General features: G+C 36.0%; 1 protein-coding gene across 1 annotated transcript in view; it reads right to left on the minus strand.

Moving 5' to 3' along the window:
* n4bp1 (nedd4 binding protein 1) overlaps positions 1-21,860 on the minus strand; it is a 44,180-nt gene extending 22,320 nt beyond the window's left edge. Inside the window, exons 1-5 of the mRNA XM_030137290.1 lie at positions 21,355-21,860; positions 7,020-7,247; positions 6,010-6,183; positions 4,249-4,772; positions 2,815-3,190 (exon numbers count right to left, since the gene is read on the minus strand). Of these exons, the coding sequence (XP_029993150.1) occupies positions 2,815-3,190; positions 4,249-4,772; positions 6,010-6,183; positions 7,020-7,247; positions 21,355-21,666 (1,614 nt within the window). The 5' untranslated portion in view covers positions 21,667-21,860. The remainder of the gene's footprint in view (positions 1-2,814; positions 3,191-4,248; positions 4,773-6,009; positions 6,184-7,019; positions 7,248-21,354) is intronic.
* Between the last annotated feature and the right edge of the window lie 2,938 nt (positions 21,861-24,798).

Raw genomic sequence — 24,798 nt, forward strand, 5'->3', positions numbered from 1 at the left:
AATCAATGTTGTAGAAGATGATGGTGTTTCCACGGTAACTACAGAGCCTCTGAACGTCCAAATGGGTCGTATCTGATGACCATGAAAAGATGAATAACTTACATTTCTCCAGAGGTCAAAAACATAAAAACTTACTTATTCAGCATATTACTAGCTGCAGGAAAAAAGGCAATAACTAAACGATGGATGACAGAAGAAGAACCGACAATAAATAATTGGATAGACAAAACCATGGGAATTTATAGGATGGAAAGAATAATTTTCACTGTAAATTTAAAGATGGATTTTTTTGTGCAACACTGGGAGGGATGGGTGAAGCCTTTGAGATCTGATTTTGCTGAGATGAAGGCATGAATATGGACCCAAAAATCCTCTGAATGAAATATGTTTTTTTACACCCAATCTCTGGATGTACATAGTTTGTGTATTGGTTTGTTTTTTCAAAGTATGAAAAAAAAAAATCTGTTTTCTTTCAATAAAAAGAGAATTAAAAAAAAAAGAAAAGAAAAAGAAAAGATGAATAACTATTTTACACCAATTATTCACATGGATTGATAGGATTAGTGAATCAACAGGTATTAAACAGTATAGATCAGTAGATGGTTTAGGTACCCGGTAGCCGTTTGGGTCTTTATGGGTTAAACTGGTAAATCTTTGCATCTCTAGTCGACGTAACGCAACCACAAAGTGATTTTCTCGACGCTACAGTGAGCTGTTGACGATGATGAGAAACACGAGTCCACACTGGTCGTCTAACATATGAAAAATGTAAATGGATGAGTTGGTATAAGACCTGAAAGGACGTGACAGAATATGACAGCGGGATCCGGAACCATGAATCATAAGATACAACATGAGATAACAAAAAACTGAAGATATGAAAGATGCAAATGTGAGATGTGGGGAGAGATTAAATGTTTTTTTTTTTCCTTTTTTTTCCAGTAAGTTACAGAAAACCATGACATTTCATTGGGGTGTTAAAGTGTCTATTTCATTATGTAAAGACAAGAAATTCACTGGAGACGAGGCTGGAATCGCTGTATTAGTTAAAAACGCCAAAGTCAGCCTCAGTTCCAGCTGTGTTGTCATGGTAACATATGCAACACTTGTAGCAATATACACATTCTATACATCCACGTAACCAGGAGAACATCGGCTAAAAGCTTGATAAAACCAATTTTCAGAAAACAGAACGCTAACAATTCGACCAATATCTAAAACCAGTCTAACAGTCTGACACCAGAGTATGTTATTAGTAATTTAATAAAACAACCGACCAATGAGACAAACTTCACAGCGCTAAGCGAACACTAAACAGATCCAACAGTGCAAGGATTATTGCTCTGATAACACTCACCGAACGACACAAATAAGAGCCAAAATAAAGGTCACGTTATGAAGAGATGATGATGAATGTTTACCTCTACTGTTTTCTGACCATAACTTGGTTTTATGTGATTGAAGCTTCTGTTATCAGCTAATCTGCTGGTTTAGGTTACACTGACATGATTCAGACTGGAAACAAGTGAAAAAGAAACAAACATGAACAACCTGAAATGTCTTAACAGAAATACGTGCACTTTTAGCTACATTGTGCCTGTTACTAAATGTTTTGTGTATTTATAGATCCACTGTGATCTGTATGTGATAAACTGAAGCATAATGTTGTTAAAATTGCACTAATTTTTCTTAATAAAGTTTTGTTTTTTTCATGGTTGTTTATGTTAGTCACATTTTTTCAAAGGACAGTTTGGAGATGTAAACATTTTCATAGAGTAATTTTACTTGTGCTGCGTTTCCACTATGTGGTACCGGCTCCACTCGACTCTACTCTGCCTTTTTGCGTTTCCATTACGAAAAATGGCCTGGAATCTGGTACCCGGTACTAGTTTTTTGGTATCACCTCCGCCGAGGTTCCCAGACTGGGGACCAGATACTGAAAGGTCACGTGTAAACACTGCAGACACTGATTGGTCAGAGAGTCGTCTCTGTGACCCGCCGTTTTATAAAAAACAGATGCGGAAGTTGACAGTAATGTAGCGGTAGGTTAATCCACATGATGACAGCCTGTAAGACTACACCATTCCGTCAGGAGATTCAGTCTTTGGTGGCTGACGTAAAAATTCAGCATGAGCTTGATGAGACAACACGCAACGAGCGAGTTCATCAGTGACTCTCTGAGCAGACGACACGGAAGTAACGCACTGCATCGCTATGACGTCCAGGTACTGTAAAGTCAGTAGTATCCTGTATGGAAACGGTCTCCAGGAACAGGACCTGGTACCCGAGTCGAGTCGAGTCGGTTCCACATAGTGGAAACGTGGCATTATTTAATCTTAAACACAGAGAAAAGTTTGGAGTTGTCATTACTTATGAGTATTATATTATTATTTTACTGGTCTGACCCATTTAAATTACCTGAAAACCACTCAAATCTGCAATCACTGACGTAACTCTAAATTTGTACTTTTTTGTCGTCTCTCATGGTGCTGACAAAGTGTGTGTGTGTGTGAAGGGGATATTTGTCCATAAGTACTGTGTGTTATCTGTCTGTCTGTCTGTCTATTCTTTTTTATTGTGCCTTGCCAGGGGAGTGCAGATGTAAATTAGCACTGGTACGACGCATCAAATGGCAACATTTATGTTTAAAATTGTACATGGTCCCTAATAAATTAAGTAAACAAAAAACTAAAAAACACTGAAATCCCACTGGGTGAACTTTGACCCCCCCACGGCCCAGGGTTTCCCAGGTTTACAGAGGCCGACCGTTGGCCTGTTGTGTGCCCTGTGGACGGTGTCGGACGGTGTCGGTACCTGCTGGGTGCTGGTTTCGCTGCTGCTGCACTGCCTCCGGTGGCCGAGGCCGTTACTGCTGCCTCCCTGCTGCTTGGGTTTAATGTTCTCTTTGGACCTGCTCGAATCCGCCAACGCTCGGTTCAGCTCGCGCTCCTTTTCTCTGAATCGAGAGATTGTCGAGGCAGATGACGAAGATGAGGAGGAGGATGAGGAGGATGATGAGGAGGAGGGAGCATCGGGGGAGCGTGCAGAGTTCAATTGTTTTTCTTTTTCCGCTCCTGCTTCACAGCGTTTGGTTTCCTCCACGATCTTCTCCAGGACCAAGAAGGTGTCTTCAGTCTGTCCCGTTTCCTTGACGACGCGTTCCACCACCTCCTGCTGGTATCCCATAGTTCTACGAGAACATCAGGTTCACAACATTTAATCTATCAGAACCAAAGTCAGACTCACAGTATTCCCTATTACTGTGAGTATTACTATAACTATTATTAGTAACAGTAATATACTATTATTATTATTAGTAATAGTAATATATTATTATTCTTACCATTATTAATATTATACAAACAAGACAAAAGAACAGTCCAAGACCAAAAAGGAGTGAAATATAACATGGCATATTCCCCTGTTCTTCCACTTTCTACAACAGCTTTGTAACAATTTTCCAGAGTCATAGTTCAATTCATCTCTTCATTTGTTGGTTTGTGTGTTTTTGTGGGTTTGTCTAGTTACTGTGTTTTATTCAATCCAATATAATTTAAAAGATAAAGTCACTAAAGAACATGACCAACTTCATAAATCAAAATTTCTAAAAACAGCAGAGTCTTACTGATATACAAGCTCTTTTGTCGTGTTCCCTCACGTCTCTAAGGTCAGTCTCATGGCATTTATGTTTGGCCTTTTATTTTGAAAGGAACAGAATCCAGTGTAGTTTAGTTTCCATGTTGAATGAACAGGTTGGAATTCAAGTCTCCCATGAAACAGGTCAAAGAAGGATACACAGAATCAGATGGTGGATGTGGGCGTTTGCCTTGTTTCTTGTTTTCAACAGTTTCCATTTTGGCCAAACCACATTACAACACAAAACTGGAGTTTCCAAACTAAAACCAGTTCAGCAGCATTTCCCAAAGTCCACATTTTCAGGTGACAACATAGATAAAGCGGCACAGAAACAAGGTGCAAATGTAGCAAAAGCTAAATGTTTTTACAAGAAAAATACAGTAGTAAAGTTTTCAGACAACTTTAAAAGTTTACACAATCTCATTACATCTGAATTAAACCCATTCTCAACTGACTTCAATCAAATGTAATCAAATTTAATTTTATGTAATCCAGTCTAATGTAATCCAATGTAATCAGTTTAATGTAATTTAATGTGATTAAATTTGATCTAATGTAATGTAATCTGATTTTATTCAGTTAAATGTAATCTGTGAGTCTGTTGGTTCTCACCTGAAGAAGTTGACCAGGCAGCGGAGGTTGGTTTCTGGACTCACGGCCTCTCCGTCGTCAGAGACGCCGTCGTTGGAGGTCAACATTATCGGCCCGACGACGGTGTTGGCTTTAGTCGACGACGAGTACGAGAGCGTTGCAGAGGCACCGGGCGTCTTGGACCTGCAGCCGCCGCCCCCTCCTCGGCCTTCACGGTCCCTCTGCCGCTCCCTCTCCCTCGCCCTCTCTGGGGACTCGTCCCTTCGCTCCAGTGAGTATTGTCTTTTAGTGTCCCGGGTCTCGCTCGCTGACGAGCGCCGTTTGTGTGTGGGTCGTGTCCCATTGAGCAGGACCGCTTCCGGACCGAGGCCTATTCCGCCTCCGGCTTTGGCCCCTGTGCTGACCGCTGCCGCGGCGACCGTCCCCTTCTCCTCGAAGCTGGTGTCCAGGATACGGTTGGAGAGCTCCGTGACGGGGGTGCTGCTCTGCGAACGGTCCTGGTCCACCTCTGCCATGTTGGGATGGAGTGTCTGGTTGAGTAGAGCCTGGTAAAACCAAACAAAATGAAGGTCACTTGGGTCTGGAAAGTACAGAGTAAGTCCCCTGGAACGTGAGGGGGCGGGGCCAGGGCTGGCGCAGGACTTTCCTGGATCCCCAAAGTGCTTCTACTTACCACACGCCTAGTTCTTCATTTTAACTGACATGAAATCTTGACCTAACATGGCAGCTGACTTTCAAAACTGGATAAGGAACATTGTATTTGTGACAGATTTACCCACAATTCAGACTTTTTTCCCAGTTCCTGTCATGGATTTTCTTACCTAAATCTTACAGTTCCACTTAATGTATGCTTTTTACTTGTGAATTCATCATTTTTGTGATACATTAAGTGTCTCTAAGGCTCCGTTCAGACTGCAGGTAAATGTTGCCCAAATCCAATTTTTTTCCCCATATGTGACCTGTATCTGATCTGTTAAAGACAGTTTGAACAGCACTAATCTGAGTTTTCCAAATCCGACCCAGGCCACTTTCATATGTCAGCGTTTCTGCTGGTAAGGTTTTGCCGCAACATTTCATACAAAAACAAAATCATCACTGTCACATAGACTTATTATACATATGTATAATGTATAATAGGCCAGGACAAACATCCTGCTCCCTCAAATGAATGAATGTAAACATTACTCTCTTCTCTCTTTTGTTTCTAAACTATATGGACATAAATATTGGGACACATCATGTCTACAGCTGTAAGGTGTCCTGTTCATGAGGATCTGAGATAAAAACATCAATATTTCCAAGAAAGTAGATGGTTAGTTGGTTAGTTACAGTCAGAGCACGAAAAATATTTTAGAAATTTAGAGGAAGAACTTTTAAAATCATAGTCATGGATAAAAAAAGCAAAATCAATGTTGAGGGAAATTAAGTCCAAACCATCTCTGAGTCCTTTTGGAAGCAAAGATAACAACTTAAACCAAACTAACCAATGCAATGATATTTATCCCATAATATAAAACTATATTCTAACATTAGTCATTATTGTTTTGTATCCCAGACCCCTGTTGTGTCCACATATTTTTGTCCACATAGTGTATTTAATAGTTTTAACAGAAATGCTGCTCTCTGTATCCCTGACATATAATGCAGGCAGATACAAAGTTTAAACGTTTGTCTGGTTTTTAGGCTGTGATGATTTAAAACAGACTAACTGGACGGTCCTCAGATGTGCAGCAGATACCAGAGCAGCTGTAGAGAAGCTCAGATGGTTGTGCATGTACTGACCAGGGAGGCTGTGTTGGTGCTGGTGGGGCTGTGGGCCAATCCCAGCAGCTCCTCCTTCAGGGCACTGGGCAGAAGAAGCAGCTCCATAGTGTATTTATCATCCCTTTCCTCCACAAAGGACTTGAACGCTCGCTTCACCGCTGGTTCCCTGTCGCTCTGTAAACTTCGCTTCTCCTGAAACAAACACACACAGACATGGATATAGATAGGAATACAGATATAGATATACATTAGATATAGATTTAGCTCACATTCCACATTCAGACCAATATGATCTCAAGTGGGTCAAACCAGAACAATAATAACATAATATATAAATAATGACTACTACAAACTTGTATCTATTTTAGTGCAACAAAGTACAATATAAAAAGCAAATAACATGAACAACCTCAACTTGAACAACAACTGAAAATAGTTTTTTATTACTGAATCACAGTTTATTACCCCACCCCCTGAAGGGGAGGCAAAGGGCATTGTTTTTGGTTTGGTTTGTTGACACTTTATCAGCAAAACTATTGGTTGAATTCATACCAAATAGGGTTTATAGATTGCCAGTGACCCAGATAGATGTCACTACATTTGGGAAAAGCAGGTCAAAGTTAAAATTTTTTATGAATTTTTAAAATCTTTTTTTTCCCCATTTACTTATAATGGCTGACATTTGTCTATGCTGTTTATGTCTATGTTGACATCAGCACACGCATAGTCATGATGACATCAGCTGGATAGATGCTAAAATTAGCTACAATACATGTGAGGGGCGGGGTTTGTTGTGGCTGGAAACACTATTACTGGATACACAGTTTTTATGTGTATATTTATTGTATCTTGTATATATAGTGTCTGTTTTATTTATTCCTGCTGAGCCACTGCATTGACATGTTATTTAGATGTAAAATCTAAAAGACAAATAAAGCCTGTCTGTGTCTTTTACATCCTAGTGTCAGTTCCATCCATATCACAGTCCAAAGGTGATGCTTCCACCATCCACAGAACCGTATCCGTACCAGAAACAGCGCTACGAACTGCTGGACTCGGCTCTGGGCCATCACCACGGGTTCGGCTCGGCCCAACAGCCGCAGGCGACCGGGCTCCGGCACCAGAACCTCAGCGCTCGTGTCCCGTATGAGTCTGTCCAGGAAGAGGCCGCGGGCGCCGGCGAAGATGCAGTGCATGTCCACCGGGTAGCGCTCCTCCTTCTGCAGCTCTGGGTCACAGAGTCCTCGGATGTACTCCTGTAGAGCAGAGGATGGACGGTCAGAGACCGACAAGAAACAAGAGGAAAACAGCACAACAGCAGAGGACGAGACAGGAGTTCACCGATTAACCCTTAAGGAACCCTCAGGCCTTTTTATTTTTTACATCACTGTCATTTTTCTTTGTAAATTTGCTGATCATTATGTCTGTGTTAAAGCTTACAGCATGGATTTCTATAAAAAAGTTTAATTTTTTTACATTTCTTAATCAAATGTCAGTTATTCTTACAGGTGTATTATACACAATATGGACAAAAGTATGTGGACAGGTTGAATTCAGGTGTTTCTTTTCTAACAGGGGTCTGGGATACAAAACAATAATGACTAATGTCATAATATAGTTTTATATTAGGATAAATGTCATAAATATTGATGTTTTTATCTCAAATCCTCATGAACAGGACATCTTACAGGTGTAGACATGATGTATCCCAATATTTTTGTCCATATAATTTAAAAATATCAATATTTCCTTAAAGTTTAATCTGAGATTTTTCTTCCTCAGTGAGATGTGAAGAAAGTAGATGGTTAGATGTGGTAGAAAATTATTTACAGTCAGAGCATGAAAAATATTTTAGAAATTTCGAGGAAGAACATTTAAAATCATAGTTATGGATTAAAAAAAAAAAAAAAAACAACAATGTTGAGAGAAATTAAGTCAAAACCATCTTTGGAAACAAAGATAACAATTTAAATCAAACTAACCAATGCAATGATATTTATCCCGTAATATAAAACTATATTCTGACATTAGTCATTATTGTTTTGTATCCCAGACCCCTGTTAGAAAAGAAACACCTGAATTCAACGTCTCCACATACTTTTGTCCACATCGTGTACTTGCTGACACTATGTTCTGTCACTGATTGAGGGAATCTCCTCAGTCTGAAATATTTAGATGAATCAGCTGCAGGTGGGTGCAGTTACTTCCTCACAGATGCCGTGTCACATTTCTTTGGCATTAATGTGTGTTAAAAAAAAAAAAAAAAAAAAAAAAAAAAAACTCCTGATAATGAGAATGTACAATGACTCAATAGTGACGCATTGGAAGAGAGAGAGAAAAGAAATGTTGTCAGAGTTAAAATGGAACCTGACAGTGAACATTTGGGTGTGTCTTTAACACTCATACGACCAATTAAAATGAGTTGTACTGATTTCCAGGGGGTGGGGCTCTTTGCAATCACAGACGGGATGAGATAATGCAGATACTGGAAGTTTGCTTATTACAAAACTAAAAAAACATTACAACACATACCACAACGAGAACCTCAGTAATCACAGAAAACATATTCTACGATGCCCTGCTGCTTTGAAACATCCATTTGCAACTTTCATGTCAACAGGGTGTGTGTTTTTGAGCATTTACTGCCGACAGATAAACCAATATGTCAAAGTGAAAGTGAAACCTCACATAGATTTGGCAAAAAAAGTGGATTAATTCACTTTGTTTAACAATGTGAGTTGCATATTTTATATTTTCAACAAAATGTCAATATCAGGACAGATACTGTGGCATGTACATAAAACTTATGCCTATTTAAAAAAACAAACAAACAATGGGCTACTGAGTTTCAAGACTGACTGAAAACAGCACTGACCACAAACCACAGCAGCAATATTCAGGGTTCTAATATGGAAACTATATGCTTACACATTTATTTCATATACGAGTGATTTAGTTAATTGCTGTAAAAAACATAAAAATTAAAAAAAATTTAAAACCACCACAAGTCCTACATATGTTCACTGTTGTTACTGGTTCAGGGGAAAACGCAGTGTTTCTGTAGATTACAACAAATCAAATCCATTTTAAGAAAAATCTGATTTATAAAACAGATGATCTGAAGCTGATATTCAATTTAACTGACTTAACCCATGAAGATCTACACTTTCAAAAGGAGATTTCCTCCATTTCTAACCTTTTCAAAGTAATTCATCGTCATTTATAATGATGCTAATCTGTGCATTTTTAAGAGAAAATCATGTATTTTCCTATATCTAACCCTTTCATGCATACTGGTCACTACAGTGGACAGCTATTCTACAGCTGTTCTCTTGTATATTCATGGATTTTGTTGTTCTTTTCGTTTTTTGTTTTTTTTACACATATCTTTAAGTTTTAAGACATTACATATCTTTTCTGACATGAATTGGCAACATTATGTTGATCTCTCCTGAGCATAAACCCCTAGAATCACAAGCCCTCCCCATAGTTTTCATACAATTTATCACTAAATTCATGTTTCTGTGCATCAAAAATTAAACATGTGGTGTCCAGCTGAGTGGACATTTTTGCAACTCAATGAAAAACAGGTTCATAAGAATTTTTTTTTTTTTTGCATTACTATTTTTTTATGTTTTGTTTTTTTTTTTAATTACTTTTATTTTATTTTCAGAAGAATTTTTTCAATCGCATTGTTTTTTTCATGCCTGAAGAGGAATAAAAACACTCAGGAAAAAATTTTGATTAAGGTTCTCATAATTCGTGCATGAAAGGGTTAATTCACTGATCATGTAGATGTTCATTAAAGCTCCGAGTAAATTCAAAGGCAATTATATCAAAACAGACTAAATCAAAGCAAAAGTGATTTTTCAGCTAAATCTATTGTGGTGTTCTGGAAACCAGTATTTTACTCAGAAGTATTCAAAGTGTATTCAAAAGAATTCGACCTGTTCTCATTTGCATGGCAGAAGTTATTCTTAGTGTAGAGAAGATTGTACCATAATAACTGACTTTTTTCTTGGGAGAACCAATACAAAAAAAGAACGAGTGAGTCCATGGAAAGTTTCGAAAACGTGGTGAACGTAAAAGAAAACGTGAATGGAAATTTTGAACGTTTTGTGAAATAATTTACATATTCTGGGAAAAAGTTACATATTTAAATATGATGAACTAATACTGGGAAGTAGTTGCATATGTGTATGTGTTATCCAATCCACACAGACACTAGTAAAAATGTACCCTATCAGGGACGAAGCCAAGATGGGGGGAGGGGCTTCTGACGTGACTAGAATAATGCTCAAAATATGATTAAAAAAAAATGGGGATGGTCTATAAACCCAACCCTTTACAAATGGTCTCCAAAAATGAAAACCCCAGTTGTTTCTGCAGATTTCAACTCAGTGTTTATTTTGTGAATTCTGTTCGAGCTTAGTTTGTTTTTGGTTCTGTGTGACTGTTACTCGACAAAGCTCCACTACCTGGACGACAGTACAGAGACATAAATTCAACTTGCAGATTACAGTTTTGGAAGAACGTCAAAGAAACCAGAGATGTCTCCCACCTGCGTCCATAAAAAGTTCCACAGCGCCATCATGAACTGAACTAGGGCTGAACGATATGGACAAAATTTCATATCTCTATATTCATGCCAGATATCTCGATACGAAACGATATGACTACGGGTTCGGTGAAAACCAAGCATTTATCAGAAAAATACAAACATCATAAAACAAAAGAATATGGAAAGTGCAGTTTTATTTATAAGAACTCACTGCCGGTCATCAACATTAACATAAACTATGAATAAATAAATTACAAATCATACATTTTACTGCAGAAAATGTTTTTTTACTGCAGAAATCTATATTGTTTATATCGTTGCTTTTTCGATATTAATATCTTGAATGTTCATATCTAGATATCGATACAATAACGATATATCTTTCAGCCCTAAACTGAACACAAACCCAGTGTGTCCATCCACTGTCAGTGATCCAACTCCATGGGTCTTACTGGTGAATCAATGTTGTAGAAGATGACGGTGTTTCCATGGTAACTACGGAGCCTCTGAACGTCCAAATGGGTCATATCTGATGACCATGAAAAGACGACAAACTGTATTTTACAATAATTATTTACATGGATTGATAGGATTAGTGGATCAACAGGTATTAAACATTTTAGGTCAGTAGATGCTTTTGGTTTCCGGTGGCTGTTTAAGTCTTTGAGGAGTTTAAATATTATCATCCACGGGAAAAATGGCACATTCTGTACCTGCTGCAACAAACTGAAGTGTATTTCAGTGATATTTATGGAATGAACAAATTAGACTGTATTCCATCACAGGCAAAAGATATGCAAGTCACATGACAGCCATAAGAAAATACAGCTGTGACATACTGCACGAACATTCAAGCATCATAAACTAGGCCTACATTACAGACTAAATGTGTCAAACCCATTTTAGTTCACAGGCCACATCCTCCTAGTATGATCTGAAGTGGGTCAGACGAGTAAAATAATAACATAATAATTTATAAAATAATGTCAATTCCAAACTTTTCTCTTGGTTTTACTGTAAAAAAAAAAAAATAAATAAAAAGTCAAATTACTTGATGAAAATGTTTACATCTACAAACAATCCTTTAAAAAATTGTGAATAACATGAACCACAATAAAAAAAAAACAAAAACAAAGTTTAAAAAAAAAAAAAAAGTAATTTTAACAATATTCTGCCTCAGTTTATCATTTACACATTACAACACATTACAACGCATAAATCTACAAATAAACATTAAAATTACAGTTCTCTTAATACATTTTAGGTTATTTGCATTTTTTGTGAAAAGATAGTTTGTAAATGTAAAAATTTCCATGTATTTTTGCTTTTTTTATATACACAAAAACAAAATGAAGCAGTTGGACTTGTCGGTATTTATACGTTATTGGGATAGTATTTTACTGGTCCGACCCACTTGAGATGATTTAGACTCAAAGTTAAAAAAAAAAAAAAAAAAAAACAATTTCAACAATATTCTGTCTCAGTTTACCATTTACACATGGGTGTTACAATGCACAGATCTACAAATACACATTAAAATTACAGTTGTCTTAATACATTTCAGGTTATTTGCATTTTTTGTGAAAAGATAGTTTCTAAATGTAAAAAATTTTCAGGCATTTTTCCTTTTTTTTTTTACACTATAACAAAGACAAGCAGTTGGACTTGTCATTATTTATAGGTTATTGTGATAGTATTTTACTGGTCCGACCCACTTGAGATGGATTTGGACTGAATGTGGAACCTGAAATAAAATGATTGTTAACGTCTTCGGTGTAAATTTAGCATTCTACAAATTCATCCCATGGACTGCACTGGATCCTTTGGCGGGCTCCTTTTGGCCCGCATGTTTGACATGTGTGGTTTAGATGATTTTCCTTAATTCTGTGACTTTTCCAGGTTTTTTCAGGATGTGCGAATCCTGAAAACGTATCAGAATAAGCCTGCACCATGGTCTCCAAAAAACACCTGGTGATTCTGAAGATCCATAGCAACTCCATGCACTTGAGAAGACAGTTACTATTTAAAGAGAAGCGGCGCTGGTAAGAAGGAGAAAAGAAACTGCGTCTATGACGAGTGCCGATGACGAAGGCTCGCTGAAAAAGCCTGACAGTGCGTCTGTGGATTATTCAGAAGAACAGGAACATATTCTCTGCATTGTTCTGACACAGCAGCAACATGTAAAACCAAAACTGGGTCAAGCACAAAGCTCACATCCCCCAGATGACTTTAACACATTCACCAGTTAGGGCTGTGTATTGACAAGAATCTGGTGATACGACACAAATCACAATATTAGGATCAGGATACGATGTATCACGATATATCATGATACTGTTAAAAAATACATTTTTTTGTTTCTTTCTTTTTAAAAAATTAATATTTCCTGTAAGAATCAAATTACACCAGAAATCGGCACAAATACTAAAAACATTTTTATTTGATCACAATAGGATCTAATGCTATATCACAAAATGTTCCTGTGTTCAAACTTAAATTATGTTTTACAGACATCACAGTTTAAGATCATGTTCAAATGTTCATTTTCTATTAGTTCAGAACTAGGGGTGTAAGAAAATATCGGTTCTGCAGTATATTGCGATATTTCATTTCACAATACTGTATTGATATCAAAAAGTACTGCATCGATATTTTTAGGTATTTATTCAAATGCAGATATTGTGGAGGTCCATTCTTGTTTTTCTTTTTTGCTTACATTTTATTTATATTATTTAACACTCTTTTATTAAATAATGTTAGTTCCTTTGTTGGGATTGAACTAAAATAATGTTCTGATGTTAGTTCTGAACTAACAGAATATGAACATTTGAACAGGATCTTCAACTGTAATGTCTGTAAAACATAATTTCAGTTTAAACACAGGAACATTTTGGGATATGGCATTAGATCCTGTTGTAATCAAATAGAAATGTGTTCAGTATTTGTGCATATTTCTGCTGTAATTCAGTTCGTCAAGGAAATAATCATCATCATCAAGAAACAAACAAAAAATTGCCTTTTTAACAGTATCGTGATATATCGTATTGTGATGTATCGTGATCCTAGTATTGTGATTTTGTATCGTATCGCCAGATTCTTGCCCATACACAGTCCTATTCATAACTAACATCATAACATTTTTGTGCAATCTCAACAAAGGAACTACCATCTGCCTCTCTCAGACAGTAAAAAGTGCTTTTAGGATGCTACAAATAATCATTATTTAATAAAACAGTGTTAAATAATAATAATAAATAAAATATAAGCAACAAAGAAAACCAAAAAACAAAAATGAACCTCCATCATATCTGCATTTGAATAAATACCTAAAAATATCGATATAGTACTTTTTAATATCGATGCAGTATAGTGAAATGAAATATCGCGATATATCGCAGAACTGATATTTTCTAACACCCCTATCACCAATAGAATCCAACCCTCTACTGATCGACGTCACTCATGTTAAAGAATATTGTCCGGTTTAAGTCACTGCAGGTGTGTGTCCCGTCTTTTTCAGCCAAACTGTCATTCGTACGAATAGAAGACAACTTTTACACAACAAAAACTCTGTTTAACAGTGGTTTGTTGCCACTTTATGATTAATTTTTGTCCATATTTAACCTTTCAGAAGTGATTTATCATTTTTAATTTTAATATCCTCCGCATCTTTCAGTGAGAATCAGGTATTGGTCCATATTTAATTCACTGATCATGCAGACGTCCATTAAAGCAAAGTAAATTCAAAAGTTATTATATCAAAATAAAGAAAACTGAAGAAAAATGACTGTAATTAACTGAACATAAAAACAAGTGTCTCCATCCACTGTCATTTATCAAACTACATGGGTTTTACTGGTGAATCAATGTTGTAGAAGACGATGGTCAAATCAAAATGTTTTTTTTTTTTTTTTTTTTTTACTTAATTCAACCATTTCTACACAGGAAATTGGAACTGAAGGTCAACTCTGAAATGAAAAAACAAAACAAAACACTGAAATGTGTAATAACTTCCCAGTACTTTTATTATTATTATTATTATTCTAATTTTTTTTCTGATGCAGTACTCTATTTTACAAGTGTGTATTTGTGTCTATGCAATAACTGTTTCTATATGTTTTAGCTGTCTTTCTGTTTTTGTTCATGTCTTTTTCTGGATTCCGTGACTCAGGGAAACTCACAAGAATTCCAGTCTATACTGCGACATGTCTGTGCAAATGGCAAATAAAGTCTATTCTATTCTATTCTATTCTATTCTATTCTATTCTATTCTCTAATCTAAGCCTCTTTCATATAAAGGTCTGGTACCTTCTGCAGATCAGAGAAATAAAAGCCAATCCCACTATTTGGTGAAATATGGCATGGGACCTAATCTTTAACCATTCATATTCTTATTTTTCTGATGGTTGAGGATGCCTACCAAACTAAATTACTGAAAAAAGCTGCTTAGTATAATAACAGTAGTAGTAATAATGATAATAATAATAATGATATAATAATGATAATAATAATAATAATAATAATAATAATAAGAAGAAGAAGAAGAAGAAGAAGAAGAATTTTGCATAGACATTAAATAAGCAGTGGTGCAGCCCAACCCAAAGGCGTTTTTGGGTGGTGTGAGTCGGTGAAATGACCGTTCCCACGTAACGTTCTCGGTTGACTAGCAGAGCCTGGAACAGGTGGTTAAAGGGGAAACAACTTACAAAGAAGAATCTCATGACCAAGATGGAGAAGTGTGAAATATGCTCACTTTGGAATTCACACATGACACAGAAATCTGCAGATGCTGATAAGCGTTTTGCATGAGTACGTATAAAAAACAAAGGTTACCGAACCTTACTGGATTCACACCCAGAGGAGGAATCTGGCGTTTCCCCAGGACCCAGACTAAGAAAAATATACTAAACTGACACAGCGTCTACATTTAGAACTGAGTCTTTTAATATCTAAACTAACAAACTACTGTTCAGTGAATACCGCAGTGGCAGCAATTACTTCTAACACTAACAAGGAATGTCAGACTGATAAAAAACAAAAAAAAATACAGTCACAAGGTCTTAGATATTTCGGTCCAGAGGAAACTTTGGGGAAATCAACACGAGTGAATTTAAAGTTAATGTACAAAAAATATTATGTAAAAAAACTGAACAAATCTTAACCCTTTAAGCGCCAAAGTTGCAATATTGAGAGAAGCGACACAACTGACTGAAACAGACATTACTGGACACACTGATTAATCCAGGAGTGTCTGACCACAGTATCACAACAAGAAATAGCATGAACACCTGGATCAGTCAGTGTCCAGTAATGAAAGACAGGAAATAAAGGACCTGCTTTAAGGTCAGGAAGTAAAGGGGCTGTGCATAAAGCCCATTACTCAAATTACTTGAGTACTGGTTGCAGCTCTAACTGAAGCATAATATTGTTAAAATTGCACTTATTTTTGTTAAGAAATGTCAGTTTGTTGATGTTATTCACATTGTCTTAAAGGATAGTTTGCAGATGGAAACACTTTCATAATGCAATTTTACTTTTTTCACTGTAAAACACAGAGGAAAGTTTGGGGTTGACATTAGTCGCAGTTCCACTGACCCTCAAATTTTGTGAATATAACTTAAGCATAAAAATTTACCTAATGTCAGTCAGATATTCAAAAATGAATATTGAGAAGTATTCAAGTCACTATTGCTTATATTGTTTGTCAATTATTATTTTGTTTTTTACTTTCACTGTTGTTTCAAAATTCAGAGGTGGTCTGGGGGGGGGGCTCTGGGGATTTATGCTCAAGGGAGACCCACACAATATTACCAAGTCATGTCAGACAAGATATGTAATGTGTTAAAACTTTAATAAAAATATGTGTTGAAAAAAACAAAAAAAAACAAAAACAAAACTGACCTAATGGAAAAACGACAATTTCACTGAAACTTTCATTTTTCGATTAAAAGTTTTTGCTCTGGCAAGAGGTGGTTTTTCAGGCGTGGCGCAAATGGTATATCACACAAAACTGCTATGGAAAGACCTTTTTTCCGCTACTAGAGTCAGGTGAATAAAAAAAGGCGGATGTTGACGTACGTTACAACAAAAGAAGAATAGCTTTAAAACAAACATGGTGTGGTATGTGTGGACACACCAGGAAAGTGAATACTTTTTTTAATTTAGTACGGGATAGAGGGGTAATATATGATAATAATAATGAATTAATCTGTAAATCAACACCATATTTACATTCATCACCATGTTCATGGAATGACTTCTCGTGTCATCTTGCGGTAATAAATAAACAAATCATCGCATTTGTGATTTAATGGAAAAACCGACATTAGGCACTTCTGTTTTTTTGACATTTAGTAAATATCAGTAAAGTTTTGCACAGATATCCAATGGAAAAGCGACTATTATTTGTGTGTTATTATGCTATTATTTTATTGGTCTGACCCACTGCAGATCAAATTTGGCTGGATGTGACCCATGTTTTATTTTTGTACTTGTGTATAAATAATGCATTTTATGTTCATGTACTTTGTCCATGTGAGTGGCGGTCGATCTACGGGGGCACCTGTCTTTTTATTACTCTTATTTGTGTAAATTTTCATTGTTTTTTTTTTTTTTTTTAACCTTGTTACTGTCTTTCATGTACCTTTACGCTGACCTCTTGCAACTTGTTTCCAATGCAGTTTTTCTACAAAGGGCAATTAAAGTGATTCTGAACTAAACTGACTTTGACCCCCCGGCTCAAACATCTCTAATAATCGTCTAACGTGTTCCTTACTACGCGTCTTCATGCACTTTTACAGTCAGAGACTCACATTTTACGTAAAAGTACAAACAAGCAAAATCAAATGAGTCAGTTTTTCTCAAACACAAAAACAGAAAGCGTGCAGCATGTGGCTTTGTTTAGATGCAACAACCACCAGGACTTAACTCAAGTCATTGTGAAACTGAAATGGTTTGCTCCGAATAGGTGGGAGTGTGTTCATAACATCATGCTGGTGTAGGTCTGCTTTGGGGTCTCTGACACCGACAACACTGCACAAACGCACAATCAAATGTCATGACATTTGAGGCTGAATGGGACAATGACATTCTGCTTGTGACTATTGTTACTTTCAGAACATATCCGGTTCGTATTATGGTTCATTTAGCTGATGGAGGCATAAACATTGTTAGTTCTTATCTGTTGCTACCATAATTTTAACAGACGAGTGTCACATATTTAATATTTATTGCCAATACATGTCAGTTCTGTCAGGAGTCCTGAGAGTTCAGACCACAGGCTGGAGTTTTGTTCCTGCTATACTTTCTCTTTCAACCCTTTATCGGGCAATTGACTATTTTTGGTAATTTCCGCCTATATTACAAAACAGTGACATCACCAGTTCCAGTGAGGACAGTGAGTCAACAGTCCCAGATCCAATGTGGTCTCCAGGGTCTGTAAGGTCCACCTGTGCATGAACAGTGAGTGGACCTGCTTTGTTCGGTACCATGAAGTAATGGAACAAATGTAAGGAATGATGTTCAAAGGGGTCATGTGGATGTGGACAGGGGTCTGGACCAGCACGCATGGGGGTCTAATGGTAGAAAAGTCATGTTCTATTGTCATACAATACACGTTCCTTTCAACTTTCACGTGCTTTTCTTGTATTTTTTATACTTAGCCTAATTCTTCGATTATTTTATTTTATTCTATTCTTTTGCCACTTATGGGTAAGGAACCAAATATGGTAACTTCACTGGCCTTGATTTTCTTCATAGTAATAAAACATTTTGAAAAAATTCACAAAATTAATAAAGTCTTGTTATGGCCTCCACTAGGGCCTGATCAAGTGAAAGTGAACATCAGTGTCAAAAATTAAAGTTTATCTATCTATCTATCTATCTATCTATCTATCTATCTATCTATCTATCTATCTATCTATCTATCTATCTATCTATCTATCTATCTATCTATCTATCATTTCTCAAATAGGCTAATTTTTCAGCTTAAGAACTGTGTTTTGTGGAACTGTTAACAAATTTTCAGGATCACTTGTGGAAAAAAAGATATAAAGATATAATCAATATAAAATGAAACCTAAAAATGACTAAAATATGTAAATGCACTATTGATTTTAATAATAATATTTGCTCTAGGCTCATATATGTAAATACACTATTGACTTTAATAATATTTGTTCAGACTCATATGTAAATGCACTATTAACTTTAATAATGATATTTGTTCAGACTCATATTTAAATACACTATTGACTTTAATAATAATATTTGTTTTATATCAGTGATATTTTCAGTCTGTGAATCTATTGAACTAATTATTCAACAGTCCATCAATATACAAAGGTTCTGTCCAATCTAATTATTAGTCAAATATGCTCTGCTATTATCTGTATATATCACTGCAGTTGTAATATGTCTGTTCCATAAAAGTTTATGATCATATTTGTAGTGTGTTAGTTATAGTTAGTCGTACTGAACAAAGGTCCAAACTGCTGTCCTCGTGTCACAACAGATTTATGTTCATCAAAACTGATCATTTCAACATTTTTATCTATATTGATCATAATTGTAGTTTAGCATCAGAGCTAAAGCCCCATGTTTCATTTAGGATCCATTTATGATGAGAACAGCGTGTTTTGGACATTTGCGTAAAGTGGAGAAAAAAAAAAAAAAAAGTTCATTTTGAGTCCGGCAGTAATTGAAGTATTTTTACCCCAGATTTTTATTTCTGTAAATTGTACCATGTGTCATGTGAAAGTCCTTACTGAGACCTCTTCATACATGTATTAAACATGGAGATGAGTTATTTAGTTTAAACACAGAGAATACTGGATGTAAAATGTGTCCCCATGTCACCTCTTGATCTGGCCCATGTGGGGAAAGCAACCTATAGACCACTCCCCCAACAGGTTAATCTAGTTGAACTATAAAAAACTACAAGGATAACCCATAAAGACCCAAACATCCACGAATAAGCAAAAGCATCTACTGACCTAAACTGTTTAATACCTGTTGATCTACTAATTCTATCAATACATGTAAATAATTGGTGTAAAATGTAGTTTATCATATTTTTATGGTCATCAGATATGACCCATTTGGACGTTCAGAGGCTCCGTAGTTACCGTGGAAACACCGTCATCTTCTACAACACTGACTCACCAGTAAAACCCATGGAGTTGGATCAATGACAGTGGATGGACACACTGGGTTTATTTTCAGTTAATGACAGATTTGCCGAAAAAGTCCCTTTTTCTTCAGTTTTCTATTTTGATGTAACACCCCTTGCATTTACTATGAGTTTTCATGAACATCTAAACTAAATATAGGAAATTAAATACAGAAACATACATGATTTACAGTGAAAATGCAAACTTCAGCAGACAATATTGTAATAAATAGTGTAACGTTTAAATAGAGAGAAAAATTCATTTGGGAACCACTAGAAAAGCAGTGCTGGGCCTTCATGGGTTAAACACAACAACATAAAACAGGGGCTTGGACTCACAAGCACTCACAAGGCTCAGGTGTGATACAAGGGACAATAAATAAACCAAAACAAGCTTCCATTAAATATAAATAAATAATATAATAAAGACACCAAGACTTAAGACTTGTTTAATCCTGCAACCAAAGCCGGATCAAAACTGTTCCTTTAGTGTTTGGTCTAAACTGTCAGGACTATAAATTTCCATCTGAATGACAGAAATGGAAAGTTTTGGCATTTAATATGACCTTAAGTTACATAACAATAGTGATACTTCTCTGTTCAAGTTATTGCAGCAAATGATAAGAACTAAGAATGTACAGTTGTGGAAAAAATTATTAGACCACCCCTGGTTTTCTTCAATTTCTTGTTCATTTTAATGCCTGGTAAAACTACAGGTACATTTGTTTGGACAAATATAATGATAACAAAAATAGCTCATAGTAGTTTAATTTCAGAGCTGATATCTATCCATTTGCCATGTTTTCTCGGTAATAACCAAAATCTTTTCAGTTCTTACATCAATAGATAGATAGATAGATAGATATAGATAGAGACTTTATTGATCCTGGGGGAAATTAAAGTATTCAGCAGCTTTATATACAGCACAAGAAGATAAAAAAAACAAACAGACCAAAACACAACATAACAGTGAGTTAGTATCCAGGTTGACATTAAGTTTAGTATAAATACTCTAAAAGACACTTGCTAAAGAACTATAAAAGAGCTTCCTGTACAGTACTGTAAATAAAGACTTCTGATTGTATTTACACATTTCAGGCCAGTGATATAAAGTGAAACAGTTATATAAAGTGAAAAATCTATGGTACTGTACAGACAAAAACAGCGCTTTTAGGCATTCCATGTTTTCTTTTCTGTCTGTTTTAGTCACATGATCCACACAGGGGTTGGTACCAGGTTGCATAACTATTGTTTTTGATGACTTTTGATGGTCTAATATTTTTTTGTGCCTTGGAAAAGTACAAGGATGAACGATGACCTGGAGAAATGACAACAAATACAGACATCTACCCTGTGTGTTAATGTAAAATCTACCTTTGGGTTCCAGTAAAGTCACTTCGAACCTTCTGACATGACTGGAGGTTAAAAAACTGGAGAGATGTGGGATTTAAAAAAAAAACAAACAAACAGCAACTGGTCCCAGTAATCACAGAGCCCTGGTACACCTGTTCACCCTCATTCACACACACAGGGGCTGATGCGGCTAATGTGGCGGTAACAGGGTCAAAACAACCCCCTCACAGCTCACCCTGAAGGGTTTTGGACCCCAAACGCAGCTTTAGGTTCGCCTTACCTTCGCCTTGGACACGTCGTCTCGGTTCCCCCGGAGCTGCAGCCAAATCTGCCGTGATGTTTTGCTCCCGTGCGGCTGTCCCGTGTGGTCCAACAAGCCGATAATGGTGAACGTCACTTTGAAAACCTGCTCCACTCGAGGTTTGCCGCATTTCAGCTCCTCTTCTTTATCCTCCAGGACCGTGAACTCGTCCACGGTGTTGCCCTCTTGCTGTTGTCTCCCGGCCGACGCGGGGAGCCTGCTGGTCGGCTGCTCCGGGCACGTTACCTCGGTGACTCGCCTCATTCCGAGGAGGGGCCGCGTTGTTGACATTCCGCCTCTCGGTCCAACCGTCGCCCCTGAAAACGCCGCGTCAATATTCGAAGCTTTCGACGCCGTTAGGACTTCGTGACGGGTTCATAGTCTCTTTCTGGGGTGTACTCCGGGGCAAACGCAGCCACATTTACAACGTCTAACGACATGGACACAGGTAGAGCTAGCTAAATAACTCGGAAGCCTCTAGTGACGTATCCGGAAAGTCCCAATGATTGCGTCATCAACAGCCGACAGTTTACATCCACCGCGCGCACGACGAGTCGGCGATGCTTATCTCCTCCGTGTCGTCAAAACAAAACAAACCACACAACAAGACAAACAAACAAGACGTACAAGTGCGTAAATATGTAAATAAATAAAGACGCACAAATGCACACGGTTTACGACATCTTTGCCGTAAATGGAGATGGTGTGAGATGAGACTGGGAATTTTATTTTATTATTTTAATTTTATTTTTTATTAGAAAGTTTTATTAACAATTATTTACAGAAAAACATACACTTTTAACACAAACACAATAAAAAAAAAGACTCAATCAACTGACAAATTCATAAATCTCATCCATGAAAAAGGAGACAAAAAGAAAATAAAAAATCAACAGTCAGGGGTCTGCAACACATTAAAGTTAAAATCATGAAATAACTTAATTGTTTTGATTATTTATTGTTTATCTTTTTCAAATTTTCAATGCTGTTCCAATATGTTTGAAGATCTGTTATTCTGAAGTTGTAAAAGGAGGGTGTGTTTTTGCCAAGTCATTTTGTGTAGATAATACTTTGTTAAAATAACGATTAAATTAATTATGTATTTTTCATTGGCTGCTAAATTTGGATTGGTGACTATAAGAAGTATTTCAAATTTGCCCAGTGAGATTAAAAAAAATCTTTTGGGAAATACATCTGTAAGTTAAACCAAAAGGAAGTTACATGTAAACAATTAACAAACACATGCTGGATGGTTTCTCCCTCACAGCCACAAAATGTACAAATGTTACTCATAGTAGGAAAAAAAAGTACAGATATTTGATTGTGAAGGGTAATACCTGTTTTTTTTAATCTAATAATTTAGTCATGCTTTTAGATGTAAAGCACTTTGGGCTTCGTTATGTTGTTGTAAAGTACTATAGAAATAAACTTTGATTTGATATCTGTACACAATTTTGAATAGTACATGTTTGGTTTTGTTCACAATTACATAATGATGAGGTAGCAGGAAGATCACGTTCCAGAGTTTTTGTCCAAAAATGTCCATGGACACATGGGTGTCCATGGACATATATATATATATATATATATATATATATATATATATATATATATATATATATATATATATATATATATATATATATATATACACACACACACATATACATACACACACACACACACACATATATATATATATATATATGATTTCTTATATTTATTTTAGATGTCAAAGCTCAGAGTAAAGTCAAAGGTTATTATATCAAAGAAGAGAAAACTGAAGAAAAATTGACTTTTTGAGCTAATAACCTATTAACCCTTTAAAAGGCAAGTGACTATTTTTGGTAATTTCCACAAACATTAACCCATAAAGACCCAGTGCTACTTTTGTGTCAGTTTCCAAATGAATTTTTTTCTCTATTTAACCTTTCGTAAATGATTTATCACCATTTATTGCAACATTATCTTCTTTACTTTGTGTTTTTTTTCAGTGAATATCATGTATTTTCCTATATTTAATTCGCTGATCATGTAGATGTTCATAAAAGCTCAGAGTAAAGTTGAGGGTTATTCTATCAGAAACAGAGAAAAGTGAAGAAAAAGTGACTTTTTCAGTCCAATCTCTCATTAACTGAACATAATCCCAGTGTGTCCGTCCACTGTCATTGATCCAATTCCATGGGTTTTACTGGTGAATCAATGTTGTAGAAGATGACAGTGTTTCCACGGTAACTATGGAGCCTCTGAACGTCCAAATGGGTCATATCTGATGACCATGAAAAGATGAAGAACTGTATTTTACACCAATTATTAATAGGATTCGTGGATCAACAGGTATTAAACAGTTTGGATCAGTAGATGCATTTGGTCGCTGGTGGGGGTTTGGGTCTTTATGGGTTAAAAGAAGTTTGAAGAAACTAAAAACCCAATTTAAAAAAAAACTTTAATCCATAAACTCCAAAAACTCCACCGGCGACCAAATGCATCTACTGATCTGAACTGTTTAATACCTGTTGATCCACAAATCCTATCAATAATTGGTGTAAAATACAGTTCTTCATCTTTTCATGGTCATCAGATATGACCCATTTGGACGTTCAGAGGCTCCGTAGTTACCATGGAAACACCGTCATCTTCTACAACACTGATTCACCAGTAAAACCCATGGAGTTGGATCAATGACAGTGGATGGACACACTTGTTTTTACATTCAGTTACTAATATCTTTGCCAAAAAATTTGCTTTTTCTTCATTTTTCTCCGTTTTGATATAATTAACTTTGAATTTACGCTGAATTTTTATGAACATCTACATGATCTGTGAGTTAAATATAGGACAATGCATGATTTACACTAAAAAATGCAAAATACAGAGGATAATATTGTTTTTAAAATTTGTTGATAAATCAGGTAAGAAAGGTAGAAATAGACAAAAACACTCATTTGGGAACTGACACAAAAGAAGCACTGGGTCTTAATAATAATAATAATAATAATAATAATAATAATAATAATAATAATAATAAAATGTTATTTATAAGCACCTTTCAGGACACCCAAGGACACTGTACAACAAGATAAACAGACAATGTATAAAATACAAATAAGTAAACAAACAGATAAAAGAATAATTAGGATAAATAGAAATTTAGATGTAAAATGGAGAGTAAAACTTATGGTGGGGAGGGTACAGGTTATGGGTTTTTATTGATTGATGTATTTATTTTGAATATGAATGTCAAAACAGAAGAAAATAAAACACTTAAACATAACACGTATAATACATATTCAAAAAGGACTGAGAAGAAGTATAACTTATAAACTCCACCCCTTCTCCTTAAATAAGTAATAACAATAATAATCTTCCTAGTTTAAACAGACCTGTACTATATACTATAATAGGACTGATACTTATGAAATA

The sequence above is a fragment of the Sphaeramia orbicularis genome, chromosome 6 (assembly GCF_902148855.1).
Source record: "Sphaeramia orbicularis chromosome 6, fSphaOr1.1, whole genome shotgun sequence".
Classification (NCBI taxonomy): Eukaryota; Metazoa; Chordata; class Actinopteri; order Kurtiformes; family Apogonidae; genus Sphaeramia; species Sphaeramia orbicularis.